Here is a 25,674-nt window from a genome sequence, read left to right on the forward strand (position 1 = left end):
TAATACTGATTTTACAATATTAATTTTTAAGCATGTATAATGTAATAAAATAACCTAAATTATATATACAATAATATATAATATATATTAATCATGTTTTATATTATTTTTTACATTTATTATCAAATAAATAATTTTATATAATTTCTAATATATATCTTTGATTTCACAATATATAATTTAATATATTTAATTTCATAAGAAGTATGCATAAATACTAATATATACGATTTTGTAAAATACTAATCAAGTTTTGATTCGATATATTGACTTGCTATTATTTTGGAAAGTATCAATATTGTATATTAATATCAAGTACCTAAAATTGTGATATTCAACAATGTCTTTTATTGTATATTTTTCTATTTAATTATTTGAATATCATTAATACTATCGGTATCAATCATTTATATAACAAATTTCCAATCACAATTCCTCAATTTTTAGAATCGTTGTAGTATTTTGTCTAATGTTTAATATTTTGATATAATTTGTAATAATAAAATATCAACAGATTTCATTTTGTTATTACTTGGATAATCGATTTTAAAGATTCATAAAAACATTTTGTATATTCGTTTTTTTTATATAAATTTATTCTCAATAAATAATATATAATCTTTGTATCATTGCTAGATAACAATTTTTTTATAAATGATATGAAAAAGAAAAATTTGTATTCTTTAATAGTTTTGATAAATATTTATTAGAGGAGGTTATTCCCCTAATATATAATCTTGATATTGATCTTGATATATTATCAAGGACACTCTCTCAAATAACTTCCAAGAATATTCGCTGTTTGTTATTCTTTAAAAAGTTATTAATTATTAAAAATCGGATATTTTCCACGAATTTTCAAAATATCTATATATATCTATATATTAGGAAAGAGAATATTCGTATTAATATTGATAATATTTATATTATCCTATGATCTTAGGCAAATCATAAATCCAGATTATCGTATTGATTTACAATTAGAAATGATGAAACAGTACAGAAGACTGAAATATATCCACAGTGATCGTTATTATGAATATATCATCATATTGTTTCATGAATTTTTCATCTAAACTAACCAAACACGAATCTTATCTCAGCTAACCTATACTAACATATTCGCTTGGAAAATGTTCTCTTAAAAATTACTCAACGAAATATTTTTGACATATGTTAAGATCATTAGAGCAGTCTTTTTCTTTTTTTTATATTTTTATATTTTTTATAACATCTTATATCTTTAATCTTTTAATTTGAATGTTAAATTTTTTTATAAAGTATATATGAAGTCAAAAATACTAAGAAATAATTTCTAAATGATATTATATGTAAATATAAATGTTTTTATAGTTATATCATTTTATTTATAAATAATATAACATTAATAACATATAATATTTACATGACTTAATATAACTTATAATACGATTGATATTGTTATTAATACAAAATAAATTTAATTTTTACTTTCTAATAACTATATAAAGAATTATTTTTTTATTTCGTGAATTTTTTACTTTTATTGATATTCTCGTATAATGAATTTATAACAAATATTTTGTAAAAAAAAATCTTCGATTCGGAACATTTTTTTATTTTTTTTTATAATTTAATAATTATTAATAAATATAGATAAAATATGATGATTTTTAATATCTAAATTCATTTATTTGAAATAATTGATTTATATTGAATATATTCTTAAGTTTAGTAATTTTGGAATACTATATAGTTAATTCGATATTAAGATTTTTTTCTTTGGCTTATATGTGCTATTATTAATGCATAATTAAATATGTCTCATGCATTGGAGACAAGTGTAAATTTCTCGATGTTACGAATATTATCGTAAATCTATATATAATATTATATAATGATAACAAATTTTACATAAATGCATTGTAAAATTAAATTCTTAGATTTTAAACAATTAATTTAACCTTATCTTTAAAACATAAAAAAAAAATAAATAGAAAATATCAAACTAATAAATATTGTATAGTTATACAATAGATCAACTTAAGAATTTTTTCGTATTATTTTTTTTTAACTTAAAGTCTTATTTAAATGTTTATAAATAATAAATCATAAAATATAATTATTTTTTATAAAACATAAAATTCTATCTTATTTTTTCGAAAAATTTTTTCCGCAGATTTCTTTAACAAAATAAGTTTCATCTAAATAATTTTTTAAAATCTTCTTCATTTATTATTTATAAGTACTTAGAAAAAACGATATGAACAAAAAGACCATTCTTTTTGATATTTTCTTTAAAGAAAAGAAATAAATCAAATAGGAAAAATTTTTTAGCTTACGATTAGTCCAATTGTAAAAAATATTATGCAGAATTTCATTTTATTTCATAAAAATTAATTTATATTCTTTATCATTTTACCATTTCATTTTGTTTTTATTATAATTCAATGAATATTTTCTCAATAAAGATATATAGATAAATAAAAAAACATTTTTTTGCATGAATTAAACAAAACGAATTTGATGTGTTTATTTTTTGCATATCAATGAGAATAAAAAAATTTATATGAAATCATTCATTAATTCTTAATTTAATTTATAAATTATTATTACTAAGATATAAATATATATCCATAAAACCTATACAATGTAAGGAAAAGGTAAGGAAAACGGACACGTTATTGAAAGAGACATTGTAAATTTCTTGATAAAAAATCTTTCAAGACGATCATTTTTTTTTATTTCATAGCAATATTCGTGCATATGCATTTACATTCAGTTTTAAGTCATTATTCTATCAAGTTTAATATGATTGAATTTTTTCAATATCAAAAGTAAAAGTTCTAATAGTTTTTCGAAATAGTTTTGCGAAATATTATTATTATAACTATTTATAACTATTTCTTTCTTACTATATCTAAACAAGTATTTATTTAAAAAGAATAATATGAATTATCCGGTATTTTTAATATTACACTAATTATTGATTAGGTGTCCATTTATTTGTCAAGTTTATAAAAAGGACATAATGAATAATTGTAAAAGAGATATTATTTCCATAATTATTCTTTTCAAAAATATTTTCAATTTTAAGAATATACGTTTATTGTATGATAAAACATTCTTTTTTTGGATATTTTTTTTTACATTTTTAATTCAAATATGCCACATAGAAAATCGTGTTGCAAATAAATAGTATAAATAAAATACAAAAAATAATAAAATAATACAAAAAGAAAATTTAATAAGAATAATTATAAATTCTTTTAATATAGTTAAATTATAATAATTAATATTATTAACTTAATATTAACTAATTAGACTTAGAAACTACTTTGTTTATGAATCAAATATTAATAATAAAATCTATTTATCATAAATGAAAAATGTTATCTTTCATATTATTTAAAAAATTTCAAAATATGCTGTGGATTAACCATTATCCATACAGTAAAGAATTTTGCATATTAATATGATCTATATATAAAAAAAAGTAGTAAAAAATTTAAATTCAAAAATTTATTAAAAAGAACGAATATTGATAATGGTAGTATTTATTTTGACAATTAAATAAACCAATAATAATATATCTGAAGAAATAATAATTAATGAAATAGTATTAATATTTTTCTTTTTTATTTTTTTCAATACAATTAAAATATATTTTTTTAAAAAATGAAAAAAGATACGTATATAATATAAAATGAGATTAATATCAGATATACTTATAGCTAGATAGTTGACCTTTACAATATTATCAATTAGAAGTAGAATAAGTTTTTAGTTTTTTTTCTTGTTCGAAACAAAACAAAACAACATAACAAAACAAAAATAATCTTTTTATATCATATCTCATATTTTATATTATATTATGTTATGTAAATATTGTGTGTTATATAATATATATTATTATTATCGTAAATTTTAATATTATACGAATTTATATTATATATATATATATTATTATTAAAAAAATTTATATTGTATAAGAATCTATAATAATATATATATATATTGATACTATTAAATATAAAGGTATAATTTAAATGAATTTAATTTCAAATATTTATCGAAATTTTTTTATAGTTTAATTGTTTTTGTTAATTATTAAAACAACATTATAGTAACATAGACTAATATAAATATAATAATTATAATACACTTTATCATAATGAATTTATCATAAATTTAAGTAAAAAGTTAATATAAAATATAAGTTATATAAAAATGTAAATCAAATTAATATCCCTAATAAAACTTATAAATTTTTTTATATTTTTTGCTATTGCAAAGTTTGAATAAATTTTAAATTTTAATGAAATATTTAATATTAAAAGAAATTTCAATGTAATTATATAATTATATAAATATTAATGTAATTTTAATGTAATTTAATTATTAAGTTTAGAATAATATGGAATAAAAATTTTAAAAAATGTTTATTGATAAAAAAATAAATTAATTATGATAATCTGAACAGACATTAAAAAAAATCTTTATTTTAATAAATATAGGAATGAAACAATCTTTTTTAAGAGAATCATATTCAATGTATCTGTTTATCGTCCATATGATAATCATTAAATTGATATAAGTACTTAGAAAATTGATATAAGTACTTTGTCCCAGGAAAATGCATAGACTTCGATGATAAAAAAAAAAATGAAAAAGAAGAAGCATAATTTTTAATCTATACTTACATTGTTGCTTATGCCTGGATTCCATAAGGATCATTTGTTCGTGTTTGTGCCATGCAGCATCAGTAGTGTCTGTTCCCGCCATACCCCTCGCACCTGCAGAGGGTGGTTGGACACCCCCACGGCCCCCACCGCCTCCGCCCCCGCCGCTTCCATACTCCATACCAGCGGCACCCTTACCCTTCCCTCCCTCCCACCCTTTCACTTCTGCCCCCGGCAGTCTTCAGACGCTCACAACATGGGGCACGCCAGCCCTCTCAATACCGCTTCACAGCGCGCGCACTTTTTCTTTCTCTCTTTCCCTTTTTCACCGCACTTCTCTTTTTCTCTTCTTTTTTTCTCTTCAGCCTTTCTTTTCCAGGTGTTCTTTTTCACGATCTCTTTCTTTTTTCTTTCTTCTCTCAATCACTACACTCTTGTTTTTTCAGCTGTTTTCGTCGATTCTTTTCTCTTTTTCTTTCTCTCTCTCTCTCTCTTTCTCTTTCTATTTCTATTTTTCTTTCTTTTTTTCTTCTTATACTATTTCCGTTTATATACACACACACATTCTCTCTCTCTCTCTCTCTCTCTCTCTCTCTCTCTCTCTCTCTTGCTTCTTTGCTTGTAAAAATTTTTATCAGTCTTTTTAAACTTAAATTAGTCACTTTTTGTGAATGATATTCTTCTAGAATTGGAAGAAACACGATCGATTTTGAATGAAAGTTATAGAAAAGAAGCTCAATAATAATTCTGACACTGTATCTGTTTCACTTTCATTCGCTTTTTTCCTGTTCTTTGTCACCAGTGTTTTATCACTTTCTTCGTATATCCTTCTAAGAGAGAGAGAGAGAGAGAGAGAGAAAGTCCTCCGAACCTTGTTTAGTTCAAGGACTTCTAAACGTCTTCTCACTCGTTTCTCCTCGTTTCGATGTAGATGTATCTCCTTTTCCCTCATACGAAAAAATAACTCTTATTTACAGACACTGAGCTTTTTTCTTTTTCACTCTCTCTCTCTCCCTTTTTATTACACGATCTACAAATGTATACACCTGCTTTTTAATACCCTTTTCTTGTTCAATTGTTTTCGTTCCTAAGTCCTTTTCCGTCCTTTTAATTAGCTTTATCAATTTTCAATAACAATGTGTATAGTTCTTTCTTTCCGTATTCTACTGTACTGCTATTTCACTTGTTTTTCCACACTGCAAATTTCCCTTTTCAATAAAATCAATCCTTATTCGATTCCACAATTAACTCCCATAATCCTTACGATGTGAATGTCTGAAAACAAACAATAAGCAATTACATTATTATTTAATATTTATTATTATTATTATATTATATTATATTTAATATTTACTAGTCAATTTTAAATTTATTTATTTTTTAAAGAAAAATAATCATAAATTCTTGCAATGTAATATCAAAAAACTCTTGAGGAAACTTTAATTTTTAAGAACAAGAATTAAGAATGGTTATATTATGAATATCGTGTTTTATAAATATTTATATAGTTATTTGTAAATATTTATCAATGCAATAAAAATAAAATCATAATTGATTAATAGTTTTATTTTATAATTTATTTTCTTAAAAAAATATTCATATTATACTATTTTTGAACGATCGATTCTAGAAATCAAAGCAAACTCAAAAGTTGATATAAACTGATGCTTATTTAAGTTATAAACATCTTAAGTTCGAGTTGGATGAAGCAAGATGAAAACAGAATGCGTAACGGAAACCGTACAATCTCACTCTATTTCTATATTATTTCTATTATTGGTAAAAAATATTCAATTATCCTTTAAAATATAATAACTATTTCAAAATTGAATCGAAATTTGAGTTTTCTTGAGAAATTAGAAGGATTAGTTTATTACATAATATTAGCTATGAAAAAAATGTTTTAAATTAAAAAAAATTTTAAATCTAAAAAAAGTACTTGGAAAAAGATAATGAATATTTAATATAATGATATAATAATTTTAATATAATATTTAATAAAATGATTAAATATAAAAGTAATAATTTCGAAGGGAGATAGTTTAAAAAAATTGCATCATATTTTAATATGTTTGTAAAATATGTTAAAAAATTAATAAAGAGAAAACAAAGAGTTTGCAGAAAATAAGAAAGACATCTACAGAATAATAATAAAACTACATATGATACAAAAAAATTAAGATTCGAATCATTTATTTTTATTAAAAAAATTCAAATCGTTATGTATTTACAAGAATTAAAATTTCATAATCAACTATCAAGAAAGATATTCTTCATTAGTAAGCTTAATGTTTATAATTATTTAATATTTAATTATAATTTAAATAATTTATTAAAACAACTTTTAGAAAATATTTTATTTGATGATAAATTAAAATTAAAATTTTTTTATCATACAATATGAAGTTTGAATTTTTTTAAATAAAAAAAAATAATTTGTATAAAGAAGAGCAGACGAAAATTTTAAATCTCTTAATTATTAAATTCGAACTATGAAAATTTAATGTCAGTATGATATTTGACAATGACTTAAGTATGGAATTTACAATTTATAGAAAGTATACTGATACAAGAAGAATTTATAAATATTCTATAAAATTTAATAGAAATTTAATTGAAAAAATGAATATTTGAAATAATTAAAATTTAAAAAACAAATAATATTAACTTAGTATAATTGCATCAAATTCCAATTTTATCTAACTCAAACATTTATAGGATTATTTAAATAAAAATGTAACAATATAATGAAATATAATTTATTTTTATTTTAAAACACATTATTAAAAATATGATTTGAAATAAAAATATAGATAATAAATTAATAAAAAAATATATTAAAAAAACTTCAAGAAACCATAAACAACTGCAGAATATACTACATTAGACTATATCAAAATATCTCTATATTATTTAAAATTTCATTTCCTATATAATATTTATCTCTTATCAACATACATCAACATTATATTAATCATTAATAAATCAAATTCAAATTTAAAATCGAATTTGTTATTATTTTATAGTTAATAAGAATTTCATATGATTTAAATTTATATATTTATTTATATATTAATAAATATTATCGATTAATTGTTTAATTCGTTAAATTTTCATTTAGAACTATATATTTTAGTTTGTATTTTCTATAGCGTATGTATATATGTATTGCCTGTAAATATATATAATAATATGTTCGTTTTAATATAATAATAAATAAATAATTTTTTAAAATAATATGATCATTTATAACAAAATGATCGTTTATATAAAATTTAAATTGATAAGAAAAACAGAATAAAACTATTACTATAATATTCTTTCCTGTATTATATAATATTTCATGAAATATTCTTATATGAATATCCTTATATGATCAAAAATGAAAAATAAATGTCGTTTCTTTTGAAAATAAAATATTTTCATCAATATTCTTTTTAAATATTTTTAATATTTGTAAATATAACGAATAAATTTTCAAAAAAATTTAAGAAATACGCTTAAACGAAATACAATAGCTTTCTTCTAAAATATTCGATAAATTAAAATATGCTTTATAATGTTAATCCTCTTACTTTCAAAATATGTCATAAGTAAGCTACCGAATAAGTGACGACGGTAAACGTGTCACCTATTATTAGACATGTTGTTTCCGCATACGCGCACGTAAGATATGTTAGGTACAGACTTATTTAATGAAAAGAAAAATAAATGTAATTTAACTATGTAATATTAACTTTTCGTTAGTTTCAATATAAGTTTAATCTTATTTGAATTTTACAATATTCTTTTTATATTTTATATTATTATAAAAATGTAATATAATATAAGGAGATTATTGATTATATTATTAAGTAATTGAAATTTTAACAATAATATTTATACAGAATATTGATTAATAATTAATTTAGAAATAATTATATTTATAGTTTGAGATATTAACTCAAAATGTAAATATTTGTTATATTTGAATATGTCTTGAAATCTTACAAAAATATATATTATCATTTAAAAAAGTCAAAATAACTTTAAATTTTTACATTGAAATAAAACTTTTTTTTAAATTCTTAATAATATAGTTTGTGTCCTATTGAAAATTGATAATTTTTATATTCAAAACATTTTTTTATAATATTGAAAGTATGCCTCAAAAATCGTGAGGATCTAAATCTAAATTTTAAATTATTCTATATATATATTGTAATATATATCTTATATATTAAAATAATATTATAAAAAAATTATAGTTCTAATTGAAACCGCTAGTCATCAAAATGAATTTTAAAACATGTCATGAGTAAATGTATATAGAATTTATTAAATTTAATTTTTCAATTTCGAACATTTATTAGTTTCTGAAATATTAATTTTTATTATTAATAAAAAAACTTTTAATACCAGACATTAAAATCTGTTTATATCTGTTTGTATTTGTAGACAGTCACAGATTAATGTTGCTTAATGGAAAAAAGAATTGTTTAGATTAGGCTAGATTTTTTCAAGATAAAGACTATCTGTATATTTAAGCATGCTTTTGGCGTAAAAACATATGTCAATCACATATTTTGTGTTTCTAATTCTTATATAAAAAGTTATATAATCATAATAATATAATAATAACATAAAAGACAAAATTCAATATATCGCTTAACATTGAAAATAGCATAATTTAAAAATATAAATTTCAGAAAAGACTTTTTAATTAAAATTTACATTTTTGAAAATATTAAATAAAGATATTATTATCACATATAATTATTAATTAGTTATTGGTTTTTTATATAATAAAAATAAAAATATAAAAATCTTGAATTTAATAAAAGCAAATTTGAAATTTTTTAATATGTAGTATTATCAATGTTATAACACCGAATTTTTTTTTTAACATCTCAGAATAAATACTTAAAATTAAAATTTTATATTCTGAATCTATTCCTATTTCTTCAGCTCGTCTAAATTTTAATTATTCAATACCTTATCCAAATTATTATTTGTTATTGATTTATTAATTTTATAAAATCAAAAGTGAAATTGCAAAAAAACTATTTTTTTCCCAATTTCGAAAATTTAAATATATTATAGAGAACAAGATTTTAAACTTTTTCATATGTTTATAAATATGTATATATGTTTATATATATTATATATATATATATTTTTATTTTTATATATAATATATAATTTTTCATATATATATATATGAAAAAATATATATCAAAATGCAATTTATTTACATTGTATAAACATCATAAAGGATAATATTCAAATTATATAATAGCTAATCATTTCATATCTATCTTTTTTCGAATCCGCAGAATTTAAAAAAAATATAAAACAACTCTTAAGCGATCGAAATTATAATGATTGATATTACAATAATAGATACTAATTACGAAACTGATTATGATTGTAATTTTAATCATTGTAATTTTGGTCGTTTGATATATCGTTTTTATAGTATTGTTTTACATTTTATTTTTATATTTCGCGAATTCATAGAATGCCCATTTATAAATAAATATTAACAATATTTGTGATGATAAAGTGTAATAAATTCTAAAAACAAAATGTCCATATTTGGTATATATTGAAATCGAGATATTTGAAATGAATTACAATTTATAAGAAAGTAATTTCTCATTATACGTATTAATTATCTTTTTTGGTCTACTTGTTATACGTCTTAGTCTGCTAAGCTATGATGTGTTTATATTAACAAAAGATAAATGGCAGTCGCCTGCTTACACGCGCTTATATACATTCCCACGGACATTGCACTATACTATAAATGAAATTCTAATATATAAATAATTATATTCTTTTTTTGTAAATATTTTGAAAATTAAGATTAACTACCGGTTACAAAGTAAAAATTGTTTAAAAAAAAATTTTAACTTTTTAACATTATTTCCATGAATGAATTAATATTTGCATTACATGAAAAAATAAATTATGTCGAAAATTTAACAATGAGATGAAGATATAAAATCAAAAATGAAATTTGAAGAAAGATATCACATAGTCTGCATGTCAGCTGGATAAAATATTAAAAAATACGAAAAAATAAATCTTTTAAATAATTTTAAATTTTATGCAATGCTTCGAAAATACACATCCACGTATTGTGAAAAGTTAATTATTTATAATTATAATACAAAAATAATATAAATTTATTACCACAATCATTTTTTTATTTATATATGTTATATATATATATATATATATATATGAATTGAAAAAAAAATTAAATTACATTGCATTTCTAACACAAAACAATTTAAGACTACAATATAAAAATAGGCAAATATTTCAAAAGAATTTTACAAGAAATTGGTGTAGTCAATCTCATATTAAAAACAATCGAAAATATCTTATACATTAAAATATATTTTTTTTATTAATAATAATAATATTTTTTGCTTTTCATATATGATTGACATTTTCTGTACATTATTTTTAAATATAATTTAAAAATTTTTAAATTTAATTTTTTTAACACAAATAAAAGTTTTTTATTCACAATCAATAAATATATGATATACGATTTTGAATAATTTAGTATATGTATTGAAATTCAAAATATAAACATTTAAAGTAAAAATATATTAAAATACTTATTTCTAAAAAAAATTTTCATTTTAAATTCATTTAACAATAATTTTTATGATAAACATTACGGTTTTGAGTGAAACTTACTGTATTTAGAATCCAAAATCAAAATCTTCTATTATTTTTGCAAACATTAATTATATTTTCGAAAAGTCCCATTAAATTGACAAGACATGGAGAAATCATAAAAGAAAGAAAATAAACAACCTAACATTTTTAAATCTAAAATTTTAATTTTGAATATTAATTTATTAATTTTTGAGATATTGATAAAAAAAAATTTCAATGCTATACATTGAAAGCTGTGTATACAGATTATTAAATACATTGAATGCTGTTTTTGCATTTAAATGTTATTAATACAACAGTCATTTCATTATTGTATTAGTATTAATTGTATAAAATATATTATCAAGTATTGAATAGTCAATAATGTTTAACTATATCAGCCTCTATTTAAATATCCTATTTACCAAAAATCTCAAGAAATTAAATACATCTTACCAAGAATGATATCAAATACGAGTGAAAATAGAAAAAAATTAATATGCAGTAAAAGTATTTAGCATATAAATACAACAATTGCTATTATTTTAGGCACACTTCGAATAAAAGCATATTGAATTAAATTAAAATAAATAAAAATAGAAGCAATTCTCTTTAGAGAATTATCAATATTTATGATTTTTCATAATAGTTAAAGATTTCATATATAATATCCTATAAATAGAAGACCGAGTTGATGATGACGACTTTTATAGGTGATTGTATTAATCATGTTTATATAGATAAAATTCAATGTATAGTACTGAAAGTTTTTCGTAATATTTCAGAAAATAATAAATATCTCAAACTAAAATTTTATTTTTGGAGTTCATTCTCTTTTTCTATTAATATAATATATAAAGAGTAAATAATCAATGATTTAATTATTTTTTTATATCAAAATACTACATATATAAAACTTATAAACAAAAAAATAGTTAACACATTATCATCTTTTTTCAACTAATTTTATTTTATAAATCATTATACATAAAAACTCTATTAATTCAATTAAAATATATATTAGAATATATATCATAATATTCAATTAATATACAACTTAAAAAGACATGATTCCATGTAAAATAATAAGTCAAAAATGTAAAATAAAGATTTTTTACTTGAAATTCTATTCTTGAAATAAGATTTCAAAATTTAATGTATTTTTAGTAAATATTCAAGATATGAATAATAACTATAAATAAACAAGACAAAAATAATATAAAATATAGAAAAAAAATATAATGAAAACAAAATAATAGAAAAAAATTTCTTATTTAAATCTTTGTTTTTCAGAAAATTGAATTTGAATATAAATCAAAAATTAATATATTTGATGAATTTTCAAATTCACTGAAAATATACTTAGAAATGAAAAAGATTTATTCTACATTATCAACTTATTTATAGAATCATTCATATAAAATTACTTTTTTTTATATATTATATATATATATAAATTCTACATAATAATAATAAATTACATTTATTAAAACATATTAAAGAATTATTTTTGAATATATTATTGTTTATATTTTGATAATAATAACTAAAACTAAATAAATACATAAAATTTTAACTTAAAACAATTTATTATTTTATTATTATTTCATATTTTATTAAAGTAAAAAATGTTTTGTACATAGTAAAAAATAAAAATATAGAGTGCTATGTACAATATTTTATTTTTCTAAAAACTATAAAACTGTGTCAATTATTATTTTGCTTTATACAAATTTGTTCATAGAATCAGTTTTGTATTGATTCATTACTATTAAGTTTTTCATTACTATTTAAGTTTTTTTCCATCCTAATATTTATTTTATTAGATTTTAATATTAACAAAGATTTGAACATGCTTTTGTATATTTAAAATTATATTTACTATTTTAGTGAAATTTATATATAACATTATTGTTTCTGCACTATTAATCAATTATGACAAAAATATTAAAAGAATATTATACTTATTATTAAATTTCATTACTCATTCTTTCTTAAATATAAACGAAGACTTTCAGCATATCATTTAAAATAATAAAATTTTGAATGATTAAATATTGATATAAATTTTTATATTTTTTATAATGTATTTATAATCATTATTTAAAATCATAATATGACATTATTTTTTGATATATTTTTTTCAATATATTTTTTATGATTTCTCACAAATTTTATTCTAGAATTTAGAAATGGCTTTGTAGATATATTGATCAATTATATCATCAATTTAGTGTAATAAATTTATACTATATAATGTAATGTAGCTCTGTAAAATGAATGAATCACCGTTATATTTAATGTGTTCGTTATTACGTAATGAAAGAGATTCAACTTTTTTTATGCAATATCAAAAATAATCATTTAATAAAATGCGATTAATTCTATACATCTGATAAAATTATCTTTTTCTATTGATCAATGAAATTTATATATTTTTAAAAATTACAACTTATACATTTTTTTAAATGGTGCAAAAATTAATTTTTGTATTATTTAAGTCGATTATTTAATAATTTTCTTTATAATTTATAAGAAAATCTTAATAAGAAAGTATTTTTCGCAACCAATGATTTATGAAATAATATATTCTGTCTTATAAAATAATAATTTTAAATAGCTTCTTGAAAATTTAGAAATTGATATAATATTAATTTTGTATTTTTTATATCATTGCTAATATCAAAATTTTTTTCAACTTATTACATTAAACATTTTGTAATAATAAAATATTTCTCTTTACAATTTGTTTTTTAACAGTAATATTTTTTATTAAATAAAATATAATGGATTAATTTCTTATACGATTCTGATCATTAAGATAATAATAATTTTATTATTAAGATATTATTAAGATAATAATAATAATTTTTGACAAAATTTCTATTTATTATTTTTAATTATTAATCCTAATTTCGAAAATATTAATATGATAAACTAAAATTAATTACATGAAAGAAATTTATATTAGCCAAAAAAATAATAATAACATAATTGATCGATGATTTTTGAAAATAGTTTGAAACTATTTTATAAAATATTTTATATTTTTATATTCTGTGTACAAATATGAAATAAATAATATTTCAAAAGTTGTATTCAGTTTTGTTTATATATAATTACTATGTTTATATATGTATATATCATATAGATATATGATATAATAGATACAACATATAATATATAAATATCACTATATTAATATAATAGGAAAAAAAAGATATTAAAAAATTACTTATGTATTTTTAAATAACTAAATTTATTAAAATAGCTTAAATTATTTTTTAAATTTGTACATAACATTATAATGAAAATTTTATTAATTTATAAATAATTAAATTATTACGTATAATGTAAATAGTTTGATTTGGAATAACTTTAAAATTCATTAATAATATTTATAATATTAATAAATAATAAAATTCATTTGAAAATAATATATATAAAAATTTATATAAAAATGTATAAGAATTAAAATAACAAAGCTATATAAAATGATATTTTATAAATACAATAAAAAATTCTGATAATTAAATTAATATAATTTTTAAATGTATACATATATATATTCTATATAAAATATATATATATTCTATTTAAACAAACAAGATCAAAACAATGTAAGTAATAAATTTATATTTTATATTTTATTATTTATATTTTATTAAATTTTAGAAAGTATATTTACAAAAATAAGAAAAACTAATGAAAAATATTAAATAAAAATATTTAATGAACATTTATATTATAAAATTCCATTTTAATAAAAAGAAAAAAAATAGTGTATAAGATAATATTATATTACTTAATTCTGATATTATGAAGTATGTATATATAATTTAGTTTATCTAATAATAATTAATATTTTATAAAATTGTAAATAAATATTTCTTCGTAAATATTTTATTATTTAACAGAATATAACAAATATTTTTAACTTAATTTTTCGAATTATATAACCATTGAAATTTTAAATAGCAAATATTTATATATATATGTATATTATATATATAATAATATATATATATATATTAAGAATTATTCTATAATATACATTTAATTATATGTACGTATATAACATATATATGTATATACATATATACACAGAATATCTTTATATTATTCATATTACATATATATAATATACATATACTTATATTTACTTATAAAATTTATTTACATATATAAAAAAAAATATATAGATATATTTTATAAAATTATAATATATATAATATATAATATTTTATATATTATAATATATTAAATATATTAGGTTAAATTTTTCTGATTATCATTAATAAATAGAATAAATTTATTTTTATATACTATCAATTATTATCAACAATCTACGTTAACTTATTATTTTTTGTTTAAAATAATAAAATATAATATACTTTTTAAATTGAAACTTTTTATTTTTATATTTTATTTAACATCTTTATCAGAATGTTAAAATACTTTACAGTATACTACATATTTTGATATTTATTATTATGAATATTTATTCTTTTGAAATTATTTAATTATAAAATTTTAAATAAATATATTTTGATTTTTTTTATTTATATATAATACAAATAATTAGAATATAATATAAATAATAAAGAAAAAATAAAGAATTATAATAATATAATAAAGAATAAAAGAATTATGTTTTTAATTTATGTTTATTTTCTAATTTGAAATAAAAATTATATAATTTATTTATCGTTATATTATACTAAAATTATTATTTCTTTTTAATAGAAATAATAATTTAAAAAAAGCATGAAACATACTTTTATATAACTACACTCTTTGTAAAAGTATCTATACAATTTTTTTAATGAAATAGATATTTAGAAAAAAATGCATAAATTTTTTGCATCATAATCTTAATGTATTTAATATATATATACATATATAATATAATATAATATAATATAATATACATATATAATATATGTAAATTTATATATATGTAATATATGTATATTTATAGTAATCATAATATATTTGATATTACACATAAACTTTTTTAATTATTAAACAATTTTATTTACTTTTAATTATCAATTTATTAATTAATATCTAATTTATCATCTAATTATAAAATAAATAAAATAATAACTATAAAAAATAATAAAAATATTAAATTATTATATTTTTAAATAAGTAATATTTTCTAAAATATATTATATAATTTATTATCAAAATATTTTAATATAAAGACATAATTATGTATATAATATAATAAATTAAATCAATTATGACAAGTATAAAAAATTATTTGCTATAACATATGTTTCTTAATTGTAGCACTATTTGCACTCTTTATTATGAAAAAGAAAAATATCACAATTTTATATACAAAGAAAGATATATTAATATATGTTTGAAAATAATAAAATAATATATATATGATTTATTCAATAAAACAAACAAAAAATATATTATAAAAATTAATAATCTTATCAAAAATTTTTAAGTTAAGAAATGAAATATACTTTTTCAAATTATTAGTATTGTCATAATTTTAACCTTTTATAATACTTAAATATTGTATAACATGTTGTTTATAATTAATAACAAAACATAATAATAATATGTAACAATACATAATTTTTATAAAAACAGATTTGATTTGAAAATAATTTTAATAATAGATTAAATAAATTTTTTTAATTTAACAAATTTATTAAAATTTAATACTTTTTTTTAAAACTATAATTTAATTTAATGTTAAAAAAGTTATTTAAAAATAATTAAAAATTAATTAAGAATACTGATTTAACAAATTTAAAAAACTAAATTTTTATTTTATAATAATTAAATTAAATCATATATATTTATTAAATCATAAAAAGTAATAATTGATTATAAATTATCAATACTATAATTTAAAATGAAAATATAAAGTAATATAATGTAATAACACTAAAATGTTAAAATAATTAAATACTAAAATAATAAATGTAAAATATTTTAATATTAATACCATATTAAATAATTTTGCTTTTAATGATATATTTTTATCTTTTCTAATAATTTTTAAAAAAAATTTTCTCCAATAAGATTTTCTTTCAAATCAAATTAAATAATTATTTTATTAAAATTTGTATTATTATTATCATATATATTTCTAAATTAGATCATATAAAAATATACATATATAAATTTTATATATGTGATATAAAATATAAATATAAAAATCAATTCAGTATCTTTTTATTAAATCATTTATGAGTTTGATTAACATCCAATTTGATGAGACGAGAAAGAAATAATGTACAATTTATTCTAATCTCCAGAATGCAGATATTATTATTATATATATATATATATATATATATATAAATTATATGCAGATATATTATAATATCAATTAATATATAAAAATGATGAAAAGATGTTTATTCATCATATACTCAAAATAGAGCAAATTTTTTAATAACATTTTGCAAAAAAAAAAAAAAGTATTTTTTTGTACTTTAATTAGAAAATCTCACATTTTAGTTTATTTCTCTATTTGATTTTATTTGATTATTTTTATTTTTATTTTTATTATTTAATTTAAGATTACTATTATAATTATTTTTATAATTTTTGTTTTAATATAATTTAACAGATATACATTTTCAAACATTTTCAAAAATTGTAAGAGTTTTGATCAAAATTCATTACATTAAAATCTTCCCATATTTCATATATTTATCTTTTTTTTTATTAAAGAATTCGAAAATTACCTGAAAAATGAGATCAAAAATTCACTTAAAAGTGATTTTGAAAAATTAAAGAATAAATGTTGTATGATTTCTTAATAAATAAATTAATTTAAAAAGACAATTCTTAATCATTAAAAATTTAATTCAAATTATTAAAAAAAAGAGATTAACATTTAAATGTTTAAAATGACAAAATATTATACAAGATATTATGTGAATTTATATTATATTATATTAATATAAAATATATAATACAAGTTTATAATTTTATTAATTAGTTAGTAATTGATTTCATAAATTAATTTTAATGCATCTTAACAATAACAGAAATAACATAATATAATGATATTTTAATAATGATTAATCATATATTAAAAGATTAAATTTATAATATACAAAATGGCTTCATACATTTATATCGCAATATTCAACAATATTATTTGTTAAAATTTCTTATTGCACTATATAATTTCATCCTTTACAATAAAGATATTATATTTAATATTTTATATATTAAATATTTTATATTTTATTAATTATTAATATTTTATTTATTAATAATATGTGGTTACTTATATTAATAAACTCGTATATTCTTAATATAAATCATTATATTATATTGTCATCAATTATGTTATTAAATAATCCATTTGTGTCATATTTTAATTATTAGCTAAAGTTAAATAATTAGATATTAAAATATTAAAACGATTTGAAAATAAAATTTTACTACTTACTCAACTATTAATCGCTTGTATTTATGATGTAAATAAATGTAATTTTATATTATATTATAGATATAAATTTATAATGTAAAAATATGTAAAATATAAGGAAAAGAATTATATTAATTATAAATATAATAATATTCTAACTTGTATATATGTGTGTATACATATATGTATTAATCAATTTAATTGTTTAAAAAAAAAAGAAAATAATTTTAATGAATGAAATATATTATTTCTTCATAGTTTACATTATTAATATTTTTTTTTTAACAATTCCATTAATAATATGTATAAAGATTAAATTTAATTATACACACATATATAATGCTCAACAAAAAAAACAAATTACATTAATGATTATGAAAATATTATTGTATATCATAGTTTTTAGATTAAAACATATCAAAAATATATTGTAAGAAAGAAAAATTTAATTGATAAAATTATTTATATACATGTATTATTTATATAGAATTTAGATTAATATATCTTTTAATTCAATTATATAATATTTGAATGTAATATGTATATTGAAAAAATAGTTCCTATGTTATAATAACAATACATACTACATATAATAGAATTATAATAAATACATCAAAATTTTATAAATTGTTTTGTAATAAATTTGTATGTATGTATGAAATGTATTTTACAAAAAATTAATAATTATTATTGAATATTACTTAATATTTCTTTATTCCTGAAAGAATTTTTTAGGCTAATATTGTAATTACAATTTTTTTTATTTAATAACTAATTTATTAATTAATAAATAAAATTTTAATGATAACTAATAAGATATAAATATCATAAAAATAGATTTTATAATTTTAGAATTTACAAAAAAAGATTAATATTACTAATTGGAAACTGATAAATTTAATAAATTTTACTTAAGATATAAATAGCAATATATTATAATTATTTAATTATTAACATAAAAATAAAGAAAATATAAATACAAAGATACACATATAAAACTTTAAAAATTAATATGATCATCAATTAATTTCAATCATAATTTGCAATCATAAGTGATAATAAATTTTGCATTATTCATTGCATTAAACAATTCAAATATTATAAATTATGCATCACATAAGAAATGAAAAAATGAAATATAATTATATAATAATTCTATATATCATTATTAATAATAGATTTCATTAATAATAAATTTATTTAAAAATTTATTTAAAAATGTGAAAATACAACATTAAATATCACATAATATAAATATAGCAATATTATTGATTCTTCTCATTGTAATATGTTTTTTATAATTTACAATTATACTGATGGATTAATACTATTATTATTATATAATTGTAAATAATATAAATTCATATTCCAAAATATTTAAAATATAAAAATATTTATACATATATAATATATTTATATATTTATACATATATAATAATTAAAATAAGTAAAATAACAACTGAAATTAAAAAAAATATATATCACTTTTATGTCAGATCTTAATAATTTTATTTCATAATTTCTCTTAAATTTTAAAATTTTAATTTCAAATTCATATTACTAATTATTTTTATTTTATTTCTTTTTTTTTATTAATTTAAAATTTATATAAATTATTGTATATTTAAAAAAATAATAATTTAATAAAAAAAATAAAAATTAAAAAAAACTTGTAACTATTTAATATTTTAAAATATGATTTTTATTTAAATAAATATTTAAAATATTTAAAACTATTAAAAATACATAAAAATTAAGTTTAATATCAACATTTAAAAAATTAAATATCTTTACTTCCTGAATAACTATTATTTTATACATTAATAACATTTACATTAAATATTATAATTACAATTATTATTTTTAAATTAAATCATATTTAATATATTTCAAATATTAGTGCGCAATATATGATTTTATTTATATATATATTTCTTTATATAATGTATCTAATTAAAGAATAAAATATTCTTTATTATATTTATTTAACTTTATATTTCCATTTTTATTTTTTTAGATAAAATATAAAATATTAATATAAATATAAAATATAAATTTCATACAAAATTCGTTAATAAGAATTTAAAACATTTAAGTTTTATAACAGTTAGATCAGATTTACTTATAAATAATAAATAATATAACAAATATAGTTTTGGATTTATATATATATATATATATATATATATATATATATAAATGAAAATAAATATAATGTATTCATATCTTGTTTTTCCCCTTATTGATATGTATTGATAATAAAAATAATATATATAAATTATAATTAAGAAATAAAGATAAAATAATTAACAATGTTTGAGGTTAAGTTGTAACGATCAGTAACCTAACCTACAATTTCTTTTATTTTCGCGTGAATTAAAATTATTATAAAATCATAAATTTTTAATTAAGAAAAGATAAAAGAAGAAAAAAATGAATTTAAAAAAATAATTAATTTAGATACATGAATATAAACACATTAAAAATAATGAAAGCTATTAGTCATTATTTTCAGTTCATTTATTTTCTCATGTACGATTATTTTCGCAATATGTAATATAATAACATTTTTATATTTTGAAAATAAAATAAAAAAATAAAAACAAAATAAATTTTTTCATTTATAAATTCTTTTAAACCATGTGTAACATTAAAACATAAAATATATTTCACTCCAATTACTATTTTTTCCTTTTACATTCTGCTTTCTTTCTTTTCACTTTTTTTTTATCTCTAATTGATTAAAATATATACATTGCAAGAACAAATTATTATATGTACATACATATACGCGCGCGCGCGCGCGTGCGCACACATAAATGCACACACCACATATGCATGTACACACACTTTTTTTAATATAAATACTATAAATTAAAATTTTGACTCACCAGGTATTTTTCATTGTTAGACACTTGATTAAATACTGTCAAACACTTCACTAAATGTACAAAACACGGATATTTCTTAATAACTGTTAACTTGTCATACACTGTCTTCTAGAATTTTTAATTCCCTTCTTTCTATAATTTAACAAAATCACACAATTTTCAGCACTTATCTTTTCTCAAGATTCTTAAATCGCCGTAAAAAACGTGCTTGACACCTTTTTCTTTGGTAATCAACAAAGTGTACGATAATGAAAAAATAAACAGATCGTGATCATAAAATTAAATATTAACTATATTTATAATAAAATTCCTATCAGAGAAGACATTAAAAAATTTTCTTGAAATAAGTTCATATGATTTTCACGCCCTTCAAGTGCCGACCATATTTCACACGTGGACACTTGTATCTTTTCGTGAATATGAGCGGTTAAAATGTCGGACTCCCACGCCACCACTTTCAGACAATTACACGTAACGGTTGACACTATAAAAACACCATATCAATGACACTATGTGCACAGTACACTATAGCACAATTATTTCAAATTATCACCGTTATAAAAGAACATCGAAAGAACGAGAAACAGCATGCGTATCACGATCACTCCGTTCATTCGTTCGACTAGTCACCTGTTACAAGTAGACAGATTGACCCTTTTCCTAATTAAATTTTTACTTTTTTTTTCATGTTAGATAAATATTATCATCGAAGTATAATACACTTCTGATACACTTCTGAGTATTCGCATCTTTATTGCAAAAAGCGGTAGCGTATTCTTTATTAAGCACAGAACACTAAAGAATAATGAACGTAAGCACGAGGAAAGATGAAAAAAGTCAATGGCTACCGTTTGTTTTCTTTCATTCGTTCGTTTGCTTGTTCGTTCAACTGCGAATACGTTGAATCGGGCTTAATCGGGTCAAATCGGCTCAATTCAGGTTATGGCCATCGAGGAGTCGGGCATGCTTTGCATGACGCGGCCCGACGACAGGTATATCACGTGGTTCGTCGCGTCCTTTCTCAGTCGCAACGTCACTGATATAGTTCTGTGGCGATCCTCCTACACTTGCCACCAGAGGGATTCACACTAAAAACAAAATTCTCGCAAAACACTCGTTTAACTATCCTTTTTTAAAAATATATCTTCTGAACTGTCTACGAATTCTTACATCTAAGGTACGAGCCTGTCCTTTTAATAGGTATTGTCAAATTTAATAATAGTTTCAGGATAAAAAATGCTGCATCACTTTATTTTTTTATTTTTCTATACCTTTAATTTTTTTTTTTTTTTTAATTTTTTTTTACTTTTTTAATATTACAGTATTATAAATTCATGATTTTAAATGAATAAAAGAATTGTGTTTTTAGCAAATCCCTCTAGTGGCAAATGTAGAAGGAGGAGGACCGCCACAGTTCTTTTCAGTTTGACTCGCTCGAGACACACACTAAGTAAGTCAGTGTTCAGAGCTTGTCGATGACAATGAATTAAGCGCTCCAACGTGTCTCTGGATTATTGGTATGATTGAAACATACACTATAGGGTAATTCTCTTGCTACTTGTTTCAAAGATAATGCCACCGATCACACCACAGCGATAACGTAACGTTTCAGTATATATAATTTGTCAGACTGATCTTTGCTATGATATCAAAGAATGATATCGAGATAGCTGTGTGTTATATATATATATATATATATATATATATATATATATATATACATATACACATATATATATGTATATATATATATGTAAAATAAAAATAAGAGTGTAATCAGCCTCACAACCTTTGAGTTAACTAGCGGGAGAATCACCCTGTAGTTAGACGTGCTGCTGCATATACCACGTCGTGTTCTGGCGCCGTCGGCGCTGCTGCTGCGGACGGAGAAGGTCGGAGTAATAAAACTGGCTGACACCCCCGCGAAAGCGCTGCAATGAACTCGTCCGGTTTGTAGGGTCAAAAGCACCGTGGCAAAATAATAACAGAACGCAGTCGCCACCACCGTCGACGTCGTATGGGCTGGAGAGACAGTAGCAGTCGTAATTGCCGTTACAATCGACCTTTTTTAAATAAGTTGTTGTTGTCACTGTCTTATTGCTGTTGTCGTTTCTGCCGTTGCCGCCGCCGCCGCGAGAAAAACGGCGCGACGCCCCGACGCGGCGGAAAGTTGTCAAAACAGCACAACGTCGCGTGCTACCACTGCTTCTGCTGCTGCTGCTGCTACCACTACTACTACTACTACTGCTAACGCTGTTCCACCTTCTCCTCCTTCTCCTCCTTCTCCTCCTCCTTCTTTTCCTTCTACTACTGTTGTTGTTGCTATTGTTGCTGCTCTTGCTGGTGGTTGTTCGCGGCCGCGGGTTTTGGCGGGTTTCCACGAGCGACGAGCGCGCACACCACTGGCACACACCGCGGCCGCCGTGCATTCACCTCGTCCTCACACTTTGCGCCACTGCTGCCGTTACCGTCACTATCGCTGCCGCCACTACCACTTTTAATGTTATTATTTTCGCCTTTGTTCTTAATACTGTCTTTTCCGTTCTTATTTTCGATATCTTTCTTCGACAAAACTTTATTATTTTGTGATGTCGCGATCGGTTTTTATAAGGATTTCCTCGTGCACTGAAACGAGACCAAAAATCGTTTCGCCACGCTACTTTCTGACACGTATTAAGATTACACACCCTTAAACTAACCTTGTCACCTTTGAAACAAACAATTGCAAATGTCGATTCACAAAATAACGTATATAAACTGTTCAACGTCCTTACACTGAACACGAGATTTGTATCCCCTAATCGCGGAGATACCGCATCACTTTCACGGGCGAACATGGAGCTCGATCCATGCCGAGTGTTTTGTAAAATGTCCGCATCTCCGTTTTGTGGCGCTTCTGATCTGTCGTCTTCTGTCTCTTAATACTTTCACCTTTTCCATGTGGTTTTTGCTTGCTACGCAGGTTTACCAACTTCTCGTATAATATTTTTATATAATTTTAAAATAAATATCAGATGTTATATACATACTATTTCATTTTGTATCATTTTTATTAATATTAATTATTTTACTAAAATTATATAAATTCAGACGTAATGTTTATTTAGTTTTATTATAAATCATTGTGTAAAGTGTTATTCATAATTCATATAGTATTATGGACTAGGTTATTTTAATCTTGTAAAGTATTAGATCAATAAAAAATTTTAATTCAAATATTCTTATCCATAAATAAATTTTAAAAATATATATATATATATATATATATGTTTAAATTTTAATAAATTTTTAATGTTTAAATATTTTTTTCTAATAAAGATTGTTAATTTAAAAATATTTTTAATTAAGATTATATAAATATTATTAATATTATAATATGACAAGTATTATTTATAACATTTAATATTTATGATATAATTTATGCATATACTTATTAATAATATATAATAATAAAATCAAATTTTAGATCGATTTTTAAAAATAATTCATCAACAAATAAATAAAATTTATAAAATATAAACTTACCAAACAAATTTTTATTTATCATATTTTTGATTATATGAGATAAAACAAAAAAATAATTGATCAATCATATGAAAAAATAAATTAAAATTATCGTATTAATAAAAAAATTTATGTCAAAAATTTATTATGAAATTCATATTTAAAATTTAAAAAGATAATTTTTTTTAAGTTAATATATTATAATCAATATCAAATATAAATTTTTATATGCTTAATTTATTATTTGAATATACAAACTTTTTATGATTTAACAAATCATAGTTATAATCATGTGATGAATTTTATAAATAACAATTTATCATAATAAAAATAAAGTATATAAAAATTAATATTTAAAAATTAGTTAAAAATTCATAATAATTCATCTGTATTTATATTTTATTTATATAAATGCTATATCTAAAATATTCATCATATCAATTTTAATAGGCTAACAAAAATTTAATGAATGATTTTTTTAAATAAAATTTTATACTTATGTTTTATATGTTTTATACTACTATATGTAAAATCCCACTAA

General features: G+C 19.1%; 2 protein-coding genes across 11 annotated transcripts in view; both read right to left on the reverse strand.

The window, feature by feature from the left end:
- mnb (minibrain) overlaps window positions 1-5,163 on the reverse strand; it is a 64,235-nt gene extending 59,072 nt beyond the window's left edge. The window contains exon 1 of the mRNA XM_012491275.2: window positions 4,683-5,163. Within this exon, the coding sequence (XP_012346729.1) occupies window positions 4,683-4,842 (160 nt within the window). The 5' untranslated portion in view covers window positions 4,843-5,163. The remainder of the gene's footprint in view (window positions 1-4,682) is intronic.
- LOC100866353 (uncharacterized) lies at window positions 4,975-24,839 on the reverse strand. 10 transcript variants are annotated; one of them, XR_015292180.1, is made up of 3 exons: window positions 23,475-24,839; window positions 21,630-21,761; window positions 4,975-5,936 (listed from the first exon to the last, which is right to left on the reverse strand). XR_015292180.1 is itself a non-coding variant. In XM_086908432.1 (2 exons), the coding sequence occupies exon 1, from the start codon at window positions 24,056-24,058 to the stop codon at window positions 23,453-23,455; it is 606 nt and encodes a 201-aa protein (XP_086764558.1). In that variant the 5' UTR covers window positions 24,059-24,839; the 3' UTR covers window positions 5,533-5,936; window positions 23,446-23,452. The 10 variants fall into 10 exon arrangements, 7 of the variants coding, with proteins under 7 accessions (XP_086764558.1, XP_012346732.1, XP_086764561.1 ...); XR_015292178.1 differs by having other exon boundaries at window positions 5,122-5,936; window positions 23,446-24,839; XM_086908432.1 differs by lacking the exon at window positions 21,630-21,761 and having other exon boundaries at window positions 5,533-5,936; window positions 23,446-24,839.
- Window positions 24,840-25,674: the final 835 nt, after the last annotated feature.

This window comes from Apis florea, unplaced genomic scaffold (genome assembly GCF_048593485.1).
Source record: "Apis florea isolate Af1SG1 unplaced genomic scaffold, ASM4859348v1 contig_3078_pilon, whole genome shotgun sequence".
Taxonomy (NCBI): Eukaryota; Metazoa; Arthropoda; class Insecta; order Hymenoptera; family Apidae; genus Apis; species Apis florea.

Coding starts and splice junctions, on each gene's coding strand:
- LOC100866353 (XM_086908432.1), bottom strand. CDS start 24,058: ATGCACGGCGGCCGCGGTGTGTGCCAGTGGTGTGCGCGCTCGTCGCTC.